The sequence below is a fragment of the Coregonus clupeaformis genome, unplaced genomic scaffold (genome assembly GCF_020615455.1).
Source record: "Coregonus clupeaformis isolate EN_2021a unplaced genomic scaffold, ASM2061545v1 scaf0596, whole genome shotgun sequence".
Taxonomy (NCBI): domain Eukaryota; kingdom Metazoa; phylum Chordata; class Actinopteri; order Salmoniformes; family Salmonidae; genus Coregonus; species Coregonus clupeaformis.
This window is the reverse complement of record NW_025534051.1, coordinates 114,138-128,035: the sequence shown is the minus strand read 5'-3', so window position 1 is coordinate 128,035 and position 13,898 is coordinate 114,138. Positions and strand designations below refer to the sequence as shown.

General features: G+C 43.5%; 1 protein-coding gene across 1 annotated transcript; it reads left to right on the top strand.

The window, feature by feature from the left end:
• Positions 1-2,280: 2,280 nt before the first annotated feature.
• Positions 2,281-13,528, top strand: LOC121585419 (alpha-N-acetylgalactosaminidase). Its single transcript, XM_041901766.1, has 9 exons — positions 2,281-2,396; positions 2,834-2,990; positions 10,057-10,197; positions 10,494-10,705; positions 10,897-10,991; positions 11,601-11,762; positions 12,172-12,369; positions 12,627-12,767; positions 12,954-13,528. The coding sequence occupies exons 2-9, from the start codon at positions 2,836-2,838 to the stop codon at positions 13,176-13,178; spliced, it is 1,329 nt and encodes a 442-aa protein (XP_041757700.1). The 5' UTR covers positions 2,281-2,396; positions 2,834-2,835; the 3' UTR covers positions 13,179-13,528.
• Positions 13,529-13,898: the final 370 nt, after the last annotated feature.

Sequence of the window (13,898 nt, the reverse complement as noted above, 5' to 3'; positions counted from 1 at the left end):
CCCACAGCATGATGCTGCCACTCCCGTGCTTCACGGTTGGGATGGTGTTCTTCGGCTTGCAAGCCCCCCCTTTTTCCTCCAAACATAACGATGGTCATTATGGCCCAACAGTTCTATTTTTGTTTCATCAGACCAGAGGACATTTCTCCAAAAAGTACGATCTTTGTCCCCATGTGCAGTTGCAAACCGTAGTTTGGCTTTTTTATGGTGGTTTTGGAGCAGTGGCTTCTTCCTTGCTGAGCGGCCTTTCAGGTTATGTCGATATAGGACTTGTTTTACTGTGGATATAGATAATTTTGTACCTGTTTCCTCCAGCATCTTCACAAGGTCCTTTGCTGTTGTTCTGGGATTGATTTGCACTTTTCAGACCAAAGTACGTCCATCTATAGGAAACAGAATGCGTCTGAGCGGTATGACGGCTGCGTGGTCCCATGGTGTTTATACTTGCGTACTATTGTTTGTACAGATGAACATGGTACCTTCAGGCGTTTGGAAATTGCTCCCAAGGATGAACCAGACTTGTGGAGGTCTATAATTGTTTTTCTGAGGTCTTGGCTGATTTCTTTAGATTTTCCCATGATGTCAAGCAAAGAGGCACTGAGTTTGAAGGTAAGCCTTGAAACAGATCCACAGGTACACCTCCAATTGACTCAAATGATGTCAATTAGCCTATCAGAAGCTTCTAAAGCCATGACATCATTTTCTGGAATTTTCCAAGCTGTTTAAAGGCACAGTCAATTTAGTGTATGTAAACTTCTGACTCCCTGGAATTGTGATACATTGAATTATAAATGAAATAATGTAAACAGTGTAAACAATTGTTGGAAAAATTACTTGTGTCATGCACAAAGTAGATGTCCAAACCGACTTGCTAAAAATATAGTTTGTTAGCAAGAAATTTGTGGAGTGGTTGAAAAACATGTTTTAATGACTTCAACTGAACATACTCAGTGAGCATAGCATTGGTATTTAGAGAGACCTGGCTCTCAAGAGAAGACAGACTATGTGCACACTCCTCACAAAATGAGGTGGAAACTGAGCTGCACTTCCTAACCTCCTTGTATGACCATATTAGAGACACATATTTCCCTCAGATTACACAGACCCACAAAGAATTCGAAAACAAATCGAATTGTGATGAACTCCCATATCTATTGGGTGAAATACCACAGTGTGCCATCACCAGTGGTGTAAAGAAAAAAATTAAATAAAAATACTTTAAAGTACTACTTAAGTAGTTTTTGGGGTTTCTGCACTTTTACTTTTACTTCACTACATTCCTAAAGAAAATAGTGTACTTTTTACTCCATACATTTTCACTGACACCCAAAAGTACCCATTACATTTTGACAGGAAAATGGTCCAATTCACACACTTATCAAGAGAACATCCCTGGTCATCCCTACTGCCGCTAATCTGGCGGACTCACTAAACACAAATGCTTCATTTGTGAATTATGTTGGAGTGTTGGAGTGTGCCCCTGGCTATCCGTCAATTTAAAAAAATCAAGAAAATCGTGCCGTCTGGTTTGCTTCATTTAACGAATTTGAAATGGTTTATACTTTTACTTTTACTTTGATACTTAAGCACATTTTAGCAATTACATTTACTTTTGATACTTAAGTATATTTAAAACTAAATACTTTTAGACTTCTATTCAAGTAGTATTTTACTGGGTGACTTTCACTTTTACTTGAGTCATTTTCTATTAAGATATCTTTACTTTTACTCAAGTATGACAATTGAGTACTTTTTCCACCACTGGCCATCACAGCAGCAAGATTTGTGACCTGTTGCCACAAGAAAAGGGCAACCAGTGAAGAAAAAAACACCATTGTAAATACAACCCATATTTACAGTGTGTACATTTATTTTCCCTTTTGTACTATCACTATTTGCACATCGTTATAACACGGTACATAGCCATAATATGACATTTGAAATGTCTCTATTCCTCTGAAAGTTTTGTGAGTGTAATGTTTACTGTTAGTTTTTAAATGTTTATTTCACTTTTGTTTTATCTATTTCACTTGCTTTGGCAATGTAAACATATCCATGCCAATAAAGCCTTTTTAATTTAATTTAATTTAATTATATGGTGTTATTAAAATCACTCATGTTTCATTAATGGTAATTTGATATATGAGACGTTAGAAGCTGTGCACAAAATATGTGTGAAGCAGCATTAGTACCGGTAGTTCAATTGCTATGTGCTGCTAAACTTGTAGCCAGCAATCCCTCCCCCTCTGGTTGCCATGTGACAGAGAGAAGTCACATGACCCAGGCTCTGCGTACAGGAAATAGAGACTAGCAATAGAAAAGAGAAAGAAAGCTACAGTGAGGAATTTGCACCAATAAAGTGGGTTTACTGACTGCAAAAGTGAAACATTGAGCAGGTATTGTACCCCAATTTATCTTTGTAATATCATTTGTAATACAACGTTATTGAATAAGGACTTATTTCCTTTTACTGCTTCAGTGTTGTTGGTGATCTGGTCCTTGATTGACCAGAATCATGCAGGCTTCATAATTCCATTATTAGGAACTATGCATAAATCTGTTATTATGGTATGTAATTAACAACCCATGTGCAGACTCAGGGCAAAGTATCCTGCTTTCTGGCTAAACAGTTTTTTCACTTTCCCAGTAAACCAAGATCAGTATTGTAGACACCACAAAAAAATATTTATGCATCAAATATGGGTGGTGTTTCAGTTTCTCTTTGCTGGGCAATACAATTTGTTGTTTGTTTTGCAGAGTTTGTTCTGTGACCTAAATATAAACATCTAGGACAAACCTTACAGTAGCTTTGCATATCACTATTTCTCCTCAGAGATGAAGCTGTTGCCAGTGATTTTCCTGCTGGCATTAACCTCAGCTACCTCTGCTCTGGACAATGGTTTGATGAGGACCCCACCCATGGGATGGATGTCTTGGGAGCGTTTTCGCTGTAATATCGACTGTGAGAATGACCCCAAGAACTGCATCAGGTACATAATAGTAGATTATGCGAAGTTTTACAGACTGACTCTGCAGTCACTCCTATTGTAGAGCTATTAACCTCATCCCCAGGCTAATTGCAACCGCATATCAGGCAGCTTCCATGTATACAGATTAAGATTAGTCTTAGGCTAATAAGCACTTTCAATCGAGAATCTCTTTTTAGTCTAGGACTAGGCTTAATCTTTGTCCGGTAAACTGGCCAATAGAGTATAACTCGACAGAGTGACCAAGCTGGTGGACGAGACTATTGAGGTGTATATAGGCCTGGGTTACTTGTAGATTCTGACTCTGATATTAATAGGATGCTGAATATTTTACATTGATCGAATAATATAATTGCATGAATATTGTTACGGATACAGGTATCCTGTGTCCTGTGTTTTTCTCTCCTTCTGCCCTAATCACAGGTGTCCTGTATGTTCCTGATTGGTGGTCGTTGAGGTGTCTGATGATTAGACCAATCAGTGAACATTCCTGTGAATTGCACCACCTGTTACTCGTTTGTTCAATCACACATCCCATTGTATAAAAACCAAACTTGTGTGTGTTGCAAGAGAGAGAGATTTTTGCCATATGTGAGTATGGACACGGTGGTGTCCTGTGTGTTGTGTACTCACTAAGTTGTTGGTTACCCTATTGGTAACTTTGTTAGAAGCCATTTCTTTATGTGAGTGTGGATACTGTTGTGTCCTGTGTATTGTGTACATACTTTATTGCTGATTACCCTGTTTTGTAGCGTGGTGTGTTTCTGGGAAAAGGGGAGTTTAAGCTAGATGCCCTTGGGCGTACGTTACCCGTAGGAAGAAATCTGTCTATAAACACCAGTTAGACCTGAGCGGACCACCCACTGTATTTTTTGTATGGTAGCAGTAGCCTAGCGGTTCTTGAGGCAGGCAAGATCAGTTTAGGGGGTTTTACACTATTGTTTCATTTCTTGGGTCCTGCTCAGCCCTTTTTCCCAAACCTTTACCGTGTGTTTAGTAATAAACCATTTATGTTTGACGGTAGTTCATGGTTGTTGTGTCATTTTTGGTTCTCACTGTTCCAGGTCACACTTATAATTTGCATAATTTATGTTACGGGTCTCATGTCCATCCACCCTAGACGTTTAGAGCCACGGGGTTCGTAACATAAAGTGGGGGCTCGTCCGGGATCTATCCCGTGTTACTCATGCAAATTAGCAAGTGTCTGGTTCAGTGTTGAGCTTGGCAGCTGTACTACCTGTTTTTTTTTGTGTTCAGTAGTCGACGGCTCGTGTTGCTAGTAGGATGGCTACTTTTGAGTTAGAGGCATTTTTGGAAAACCCTACGTGGGGGGTTTTTTGAGAATTGCCGTAGAGTGGATCTACAGGCTTTGGCTGACCACTTTTCTTTACCCATACCGAGGGGTTTAGTGAAAGCAGAAGTTAGGGAAGTAGTGCTAGCGATATTGTTAAACGAGCGAGTGCTTGAGTTACCGCCGCCTGAGTCTGCTGCTCCTGTAGGGGATGTGGTTGCTACGCCTGTAAGCCCATCAGTGTCTGAGGACGAGACTAAGGCTCCAGCCACATTGCCCCGTTATGACCCACTCTCCCCACTGACTGACAGTGATGCCAGGATCGATGTCCGCTCGACACGGCTCCAAATGGAGGCGGAAGAGCGGGCACAAATCAGGCAAGACAAGCTGGAGATGCGTAAGCTAGAGGCAGAACAGGAGACGCGTAAGCTAGAGGTAGAACTGGAGACGCGTAGGCTTGATCAAGAACTGGAGACGCGTAGGCTTGATCAAGAACTGGAGACGCGTAAGATGGAACTGGAGGTGCGTAAAATGGAACTGGAGGCAGAAACAGCGAGGTTAGTCGCTGCTCATACTATGCCTGCTAGTGAGCCATCCTCACCAGCTGTGTCGGCTGCTACGTTTGATATTAGTAGGCAGATCACCTTGGTACCTGTGTTCAGGGAGTCAGAGGTTGATTCCTATTTCAGTGTGTTTGAACGTATAGCGGTAGCATTGAAATGGCCCGAAGAGGTATGGTGCCTATTACTTCAGTGTAAACTAACAGGTAAAGCCCAAGAGGTTCTGGCAGCGCTACCTCTTGAAGACAGTTTGAATTATGAAGTGGTCAAAGCTACTGTTCTTCGGGCCTATGAGCTTGTTCCTGAGGCATATCGACAGAGATTTAGGTCTCATAAAAAGTCTCCTACTCAGACTTATGTGGAGTTTGCTAGAGACAAAGGAAATCTGTTTGACAAATGGCACAGTGCTAGTAAAGTAACTGATTTTAACTCTCTCACGGAGTTAATCTTGTTAGAAGAGTTTAAAAATTGCTTACCGGAACGCATTGTAGTTTATCTGAACGAACAGAAAGTATCCTCACTGTCGGAAGCGTCTGTTTTGGCAGACGAGTTTGTGTTGACGCATAAGAGCGTGTTTTCGGCTCGTACGGAGAGCAGGGCTGCGGAGTTGCTAACTTTTAGTCCTAGTCGACCAGCAGTACATCCAGCACGCCCAAAAGATGTGCGTCACTGTTTCTATTGTCATAAGGTGGGACATATGGTTAATGATTGCTTTCTGCTAAAACGCAAACCGGGGATACCTCAGCACGCCAGGCCGCCAACGGGTGTTGGGCTGATTCGTACGGTTGTCAGGCCGGAATCAAGACAGAAGCCTCATAGTGAATGTGGTTTGAAAGTCCCTGTCCCAGATCACAGTTATGAACCGTTCATTTTTGAGGGGTTTGTTTCTATATCAGATGACGAAGCCGCCTCAGCGTCCAGTTAGAATCCTCAGAGATACTGGTGCGGCGCAGTCGTTCATACTAGCTGATGTGTTGCCCTTGTCTAATAATACATATTGTGGTTCCAATGTGTTAGTACAAGGAATTGAAATGGGATTTGTCCCAGTGCCATTGCACTTTGTGAACGTACACTCTGAGTTAGTCAGTGGATTGTTCAGAGTGGGCGTACGTCCTATGTTGCCAGTAAAAGGTGTGACATTTATAATGGGCAACGATATTGCCGGAGGAAAGGTAATACCCGTATTGGAGGTAATGGATAAAAGTGACCAGTCTCTCTCCGAGGAGCTGGCACAGGGTTATCCAGATGTGTTCCCCGCTTGTGCTGTCACACGTGCTCAAGCCCGACAAGTGGGTGAAGTGGTAGATTTGTCAGACACGATTCTTTTCAGAGAGTGTGACCCAGAGGATAGTTCGGGTGCTACCTCTGGTAAGCTGGTGCAGTCTGACCAACAGCCCAGAGAAAGGAAGAAGGATGTGGAACTTGTTGCTGAGGCAATACAGTTACCAGTTACTCGTGAGCAGCTGATCGCTAACCAACAGGTTGACATTAGCCTGGCTAAATGTTTTTCTAGTGTTGTCTCAGAGGAGGAGCTAAAGAAGAAAAACATGGCATACTTCATTGATGGTAATCTCCTCATGCGTAAATGGACATCCCATGTTGACGCTGGCGGAGATTGGAATGCTGTTTACCAAATAGTGATTCCTACAGCCTTTCGACAAAATGTTTTATCCCTCGCTCATGATCACCAGTGGTCCGGACATCTGGGAGTCACCAAGACTTATGATCGAGTTTTGCGACATTTCTTTTGGCCTGGCTTAAAACAAGATGTGGCTCGGTTCTGTCGGACTTGCCACACCTGTCAAGTAGTTGGGAAACCGAACCAGGTTATTTCCCCCGCGCCTCTTTGTCCCATACCGGCCCTAGGTGAACCCTTCGAACATGTGATGGTTGATTGTGTTGGACCATTACCAAAAACAAAATCTGGTAACCAGTTTATGTTGACAATTATGTGTGTGGCCACCAGGTACCCAGAGGCCATTCCTCTGCGAAGGATTACTGCTCCAGTGGTGAGTAAAGCGTTGATCAAATTCTTCTCAACTTTTGGATTACCTAAGGTGATACAAACTGATCAGGGTACGAATTTCCTTTCTACACTTTTCAAACAAGTGTTAAAATCCTTGTCAGTTACACACCGTGTGTCAAGCGCATATCACCCAGAGTCTCAGGGTGCGCTTGAACGTTGGCATCAGACACTGAAGTCTATGCTCCGTAAATATTGCATGGAATCTGAGAAAGATTGGGATGAGGGAGTTCCTCTAGTGTTGTTTGCTGTCCGTGAGACAGTACAGGAATCCCTAGGGTTCAGCCCAGCTGAACTGGTGTTTGGACACACCATGAGAGGACCTATGAAAGTCCTTAAGGATCAGTTTTTGTCACAAGAGTTGTGTGTGAAAGAAAATGTGTTGGACTACGTTAGTCGCTTTCGTGAGCGGCTACATGCTGCCTGTGCTCTAGCAAAGGAAGCACTGTCTTCCCTCACAGAAACGGATGAAACGACACTATGACACACAGGCTGTTTCTCGTTCACTGCAGCCAGGTGACCGAAGTTCTTGTATTGTTGCCTGTGCCAGGAGCGTCATTGTCAGCACGTTTCTCTGGTCCTTATGTCATTGAAAAGAAACTAAGTGAAACTGACTATGTGATACAGACTCCTGATAGAAAACGCCAATCTCGTGTGTGCCACGTTAACATGTTGAAGACATACCACACCAGACCCGTCACTCAGGTAGACAGTCCAGAGAAACTGGCCGAGTCGGCTGTCTCTGTTGCTGCTACGGCTGTAGTGGGAGGTCATGTTAATGATGTGGACGGAGATGGTTTGGAGTTGCGCAATACTCAGCAGCAGTGTGCTAGATTGCCCAATTCAGAGATGCTGCTGTCTCTCCCGTCAAGCCTGATTCATTTAACGGACAGACAGTCAGATGATATTGTGAGACTATTACACAGCTTTCCATGTCTTTTTAATGATGTTCCTACATGTACAAATGTGTTAGAACATGACATTAATGTTGGAAACGCTGCACCTATCAAGCAACATCCTTATCGTGTCAACGTCGCTAAGAGAAAGATAATGAGGGGTGAGGTCGGTTATTTGCTGGAGAATAACCTGGCTATGCCAAGTTCAAGTCCTTGGAGTTCTCCGTGCATTCTGGTTCCTAAACCTGATGGGACATCCAGATTATGTACGGACTATCGGAAGGTCAATGCTGTCACAGTGCCCGACTCGCTCCCGTTACCCAGACTGGATGACTGTATTGATACTGTTGGTGCTGCTACTTATGTAACCAAACTAGATCTTCTAAAAGGTTACTGGCAGGTGCCGTTAACCCCACGTGCCTCCGACATCTCTGCCTTTGTGACCCCAGATCACTTCCTACAATATGCTGTCATGGCATTTGGGATGCGGAACGCACCAGCCACTTTCCAACGCCTGGTTAACACAGTATTGGCTGGAGTTCCTAATTGTAGTGCTTACCTGGATGATCTGGTCATTTATTCAACTGAGTGGTCTGATCATGTTAACACTCTAAGGGTAGTGTGTGAACGTCTAGCAACCGCTTCTCTAACCCTGAACTTAGCAAAGTGCGAGTTTGGGAAGGCCACTGTTACGTATCTTGGTAAACAGGTCGGCCATGGTCAGGTGCGCCCTGTAGATGCCAAGGTCTCAGCTATAAACGCATTTCCCGCACCTACCACCAGAAGAGAGCTACGCCGTTTTTTTAGGGATGGTTGGCTACTACCGTAGTTTCTGTAAAAATTTCTCTGCGGTAGTTGCTCCATTAACGGATTTGCTCAGTCCGGCGAGGAAATTTGTATGGTCTGAAGATTGTTGTACTGCTTTCAACACTGCTAAAGCACTCTTGTGTAGTACTCCTGTTCTTGCTGCGCCAGATTTTGAACGGCCGTTTAAACTGGAGGTAGATGCAAGTGCCAGAGGTGCTGGTGCTGTTCTACTGCAGCAAGACCAGAGTGGAGTGGACCATCCTGTCTGTTATTTTTCACGGAAATTTAACAAATGTCAGACAAACTATTCCACCATTGAACAAGAAGCTCTAGCTTTGTTGTTAGCTCTGCAGTACTTTGAAGTTTATGTTGGTTCCAGTGCATTACCAGTAATAGTGTATACTGACCATAACCCCTTAGTTTTTCTCCACCGGATGTACAACCAGAACCAACGCCTTATGCGTTGGGCACTTGTCGTGCAAAATTATAATTTGGAGATCCGCCACAAAAAGGGGTTGGATAATGTGTTGGCAGATGCTTTGTCTGTGTTTGTGTGTAATGATCTAGGTTTTTTTTTGTTATCCCGGCAGGATGATTTGTGAATTTGGGTGTTGTGATAGTACGTGTGTCGCAAACCATTGTGGTTTGCTCTTTTAAGGGTGGGAGTGTTACGGATACAGGTATCCTGTGTCCTGTGTTTTTCTCTCCTTCTGCCCTAATCACAGGTGTCCTGTATGTTCCTGATTGGTGGTCGTTGAGGTGTCTGATGATTAGACCAATCAGTGAACATTCCTGTGAATTGCACCACCTGTTACTCGTTTGTTCAATCACACATCCCATTGTATAAAAACCAAACTTGTGTGTGTTGCAAGAGAGAGAGATTTTTGCCATATGTGAGTATGGACACGGTGGTGTCCTGTGTGTTGTGTACTCACTAAGTTGTTGGTTACCCTATTGGTAACTTTGTTAGAAGCCATTTCTTTATGTGAGTGTGGATACTGTTGTGTCCTGTGTATTGTGTACATACTTTATTGCTGATTACCCTGTTTTGTAGCGTGGTGTGTTTCTGGGAAAAGGGGAGTTTAAGCTAGATGCCCTTGGGCGTACGTTACCCGTAGGAAGAAATCTGTCTATAAACACCAGTTAGACCTGAGCGGACCACCCACTGTATTTTTTGTATGGTAGCAGTAGCCTAGCGGTTCTTGAGGCAGGCAAGATCAGTTTAGGGGGTTTTACACTATTGTTTCATTTCTTGGGTCCTGCTCAGCCCTTTTTCCCAAACCTTTACCGTGTGTTTAGTAATAAACCATTTATGTTTGACGGTAGTTCATGGTTGTTGTGTCATTTTTGGTTCTCACTGTTCCAGGTCACACTTATAATTTGCATAATTTATGTTACGGGTCTCATGTCCATCCACCCTAGACGTTTAGAGCCACGGGGTTCGTAACAATATGAATATATTAATATTATAAACTTGTCCCTCTCCCTATAGTGAGAATCTCTTCAGAGACATGGCAGACAGACTGGCTGAGGATGGGTGGAAAGAGATGGGATATGATCATGTTATGATAGATGACTGTTGGTCCTCCATGCTTCGGGATAAAGATGGACGGCTGCAGCCTGACCCACAAAGGTTAGCCTCTCTCTCACCCTTCTCCTCCTAACTCTCTCCATCTTTGACTTTCTTCCTCCTTTCTTGGTCTGCTACCGCTTCATAACCCTCTCCATTTTTGGCATTCCTCTTCCTTCTCTTCTTCCCATTCAACCTTAATTAAAGACTAAATCTGGTGTACTAAAACTGTGCTGCTTGTAATGAATACCTTAGCATAGGACATTGACTTCAGTTTGAGGTCTTATCTACTACAACATTATGAAAGGACAGTATTAGGTATGAGACCCATGACTTCAGCGCCATCTCTCTAACCCCAGGTTCCCTGGGGGCATTGCCAAGCTGGCGAGGTACCTCCATGACCGCGGCCTGAAGCTGGGCATCTATGGGGACCTGGGCACACACACCTGTGGAGGGTACCCTGGCACCACGCTGGACAAGATTGAGACTGATGCCCAGACGTTCGCTAGTTGGGGTGTGGACTTCCTGAAGTTGGACGGCTGTTACTCCAATGAAGAGGAGCAACAGAAGGGTGAGTGAATCTTGAGGGTGAACTGTAACTGTACATTGGGGGTTACTATATAGAGTGTTTCAGCATTGGTGGTCCTTTGGCTAGACTGGCAAGGTGGTATTTAAAGAGAGGGGTGCAAGAGAGGGTAGAGGGAAATAGATGGGTATAGTGTGGATTTCTATTGACGTGTACTATGTTCTTCTGTCATACAGGTTACCCTCTCATGTCCAAGGCTTTGAATGCAACAGGCCGTCCAATTGGGTACTCCTGTAGTTGGCCAGCCTATCGGGGTGGACTCCCTCCCAGTGTATGTTTCATTATGCTACCAGTGACACAACCCATTTGACAATAACATAAATAAGGGACCACGCATGTCCCCTGGCAACGGGGGTTTGAGCCATGGCTCGGCTGACTGTCTGTGCCCTTCCTCTCTGTCTCCCTCTACATACCTGCCTCCCTTTGCTTCCTACTGTGCTGTCATGAAAATAATAAAATACAGAAGGAGATCGAAGAAAAATAAGAGTTAGTGAATAGCAATGTGTTGCAAAGATTTTGGGTTTTACAATTACAGTTAAGGCTTGGAGGAAAAGGTAACGGATGACCCTTCTCTTTGAATAATTCATTCCCATGAGCTATGGTTACAGGTAATACGGGACAGCACTGCTGTAGTTAGATGAGAAACTGTTGCTCCTTCACGTTTAATCCATCACTCAGATCATTCTTGATTAGAGTTGTTTGATGATTATGTATTTTTTCTGAAGGATCAGGATGTCTTCCAAAGATGTAAAGGCAGGCAACAGTATCAAATCTAATGTCTTTACAGTATTGTACCCTTTTAGAAACAAATCAAGGTGTATGTAAATGTATGTTTATTGCTCACAAACACTCATACAGTCCATGTCTCTTTCTTCTTCAGGTGAATTACACTCTGCTGGGGGAGATCTGTAACCTGTGGCGTAACTATGATGACATTCAGGACTCATGGGACAGTGTACAAGACATTACAGACTGGTTCTTTGACAACCAGGAGACACTGCAGCCTGAAGCCGGCCCTGGACGCTGGAACGATCCTGACATGGTCTGTCCACTGTCTTTCCTATGTCTGACCAATGTCTGTCCCTTACTTACACCAATCCCTCTGTCTTTCTTTCTATGCTTTCCTCTCTGTTCATGTCTAATACTGTACTCTCCTCAGAATGGTATTGGTTGAGTTTTCACCCTATTTCACGTTTACTTTGGTTTGTATCTTACTGTATCTTACATTTACTGAAGCCTGTACACATTACTTGCAGATTGTCCCCTCTTATTGCCAAGTGTCACTCTTACCCCGTCCACCTCTCTTGTCGATATTCACCTTGTTCCTGCATTTGGAAAGACGTCACTCTCGCTCACATTAGGTTTTATTTATTTAATACGTGTATTTGTTCCACCATCAGTATTGTTGTACAACTCATTAACCTTACATATTTATATTTTTTCTCTCCCAGCTGATCATAGGAAACTTTGGCCTCAGTGTTGACCAATCACGCTCTCAGATGGCTCTTTGGGCGATCATGGCTGCACCTCTCATTATGTCTAACAACCTTCGAACCCTAAGCAGTGAGGCCAGGGCCATCCTGCAAAACAGAGCCGCCATCGCCATCAACCAGGACCCTATGGGTGTCCAGGGAAGACGCCTGCTACAGGTGACCCTCACTGACAAAATTACACATTTGTTTATGAGTCACATAGATAAATGCTGGCAGTATGAAATTCACTTCATTCAGACAGTTGGGAAACAGGCAAGTGGGAGAACAGTAGGAAGGGGATTGAACCCTGGTCTCTGATTGGGAGTAGAGTATGTGACTGGCAGGGAGCGTTACCGCTAGACTACGGTCTCTGCACGAAATTCACTGTTAATGCTCCTTTTCTTTGTCTGTATGTCACTGTCTCTTTTTTTCAGGAGAGGAGTCAAATTGAAGTGTATTGGCGGCCCCTCTCCCAGTCGGCCAGTGCTCTGGTGTTCCTCAGCCGTCGCCAGGACATGCCCTATCGCTACCACACCTCCCTGGCCAAGTTCAACTACACAGCAGGCAGCTATGAGGTGTGCTCCTCTTTCCTGGTTCCTTTCCTAGTTCTCTCCAAACACATTGTAGCGCATGATGACTCTATTTCTTCCAGCACATGATGACTGTATTTATTCCTGTTGAGAGAAGTAGAAGTGTGAGCTGTGTTTTTGTAAGTGACACAGTGTTGTACCTCTTCATTTGTACTCTTCTGTATCTTTCAGGCTTATGACGTGTTCACTGGGAAAACATTGAGTGGACTCTCTGCCAATACAGAGTTCACCGTCTCCATCAACCCCTCAGGAGTCGTCATGTGGTACGTCTATCCCAAAATGCACTATGAGCAGCCACAGGACGATGGTAGATACCCCTATGTCCGACAGAAATACAGGATGTCCTCCTCGCTCCGCTTCCACAAGCCGAGGGTGGTGCCTCCTAGTCTGCTCTGAGGGGACATGAAGTAAGCAAGCAGGAAGACTAATCTGTTGTTTTAAGAAGTCCTCCATCAATCCAGATTCAATCAAAGATATTTGAATGAGGGAGAATATATATAGATTTTCTTGCACTGTTGTATTTTAACCCATGTGTAAACTCGGCAACACAGAACTAAAATCTTGCGCCCACTACTCAATTAAGTTCTTGGGGTAGACGTAAGAGAAAAGATACTAGAACCAGTGGCGGAAGCAGGTCGGTAGCTCCATCACCCTCTTTGTCTGCAACAATTTATGTTATGTGCGTCTGTCCAAGAGAGATCAAACCATGTGTAATGTTTGAAAATTGATAAAAAGTAGTTTTTGTATTTTGTTGTGTGACCTTTATTCTAACAGGAAGGAGGGGTTCATATCTTACCTATCTATTAAAAAGAGGAGGGTGCATTGAGGTGCAGAATTGAGACTGCATAGAGTAAGATGATGACCTAAATATGCAAAGAGACTTCAATGTTTGCACTTTCAGTCATGCAACAGTGTACAAGGTTTGGAGCTGTGTCAAAAGAGGAAGTGTTTGCCCATAGCAGTCATTTTTTAAATCCAAGATGGCGTAGCAGTGCGGTCGTGTTTCTGTAGTGTGCTCGTGTAAATAGCCTGTTTTTTTAGTTTTTTGTATTTTTCGTATATATTTCTCAATCTCACTTTTCATCCTTCAACTAAATATACTTTCCTGCAACCCGC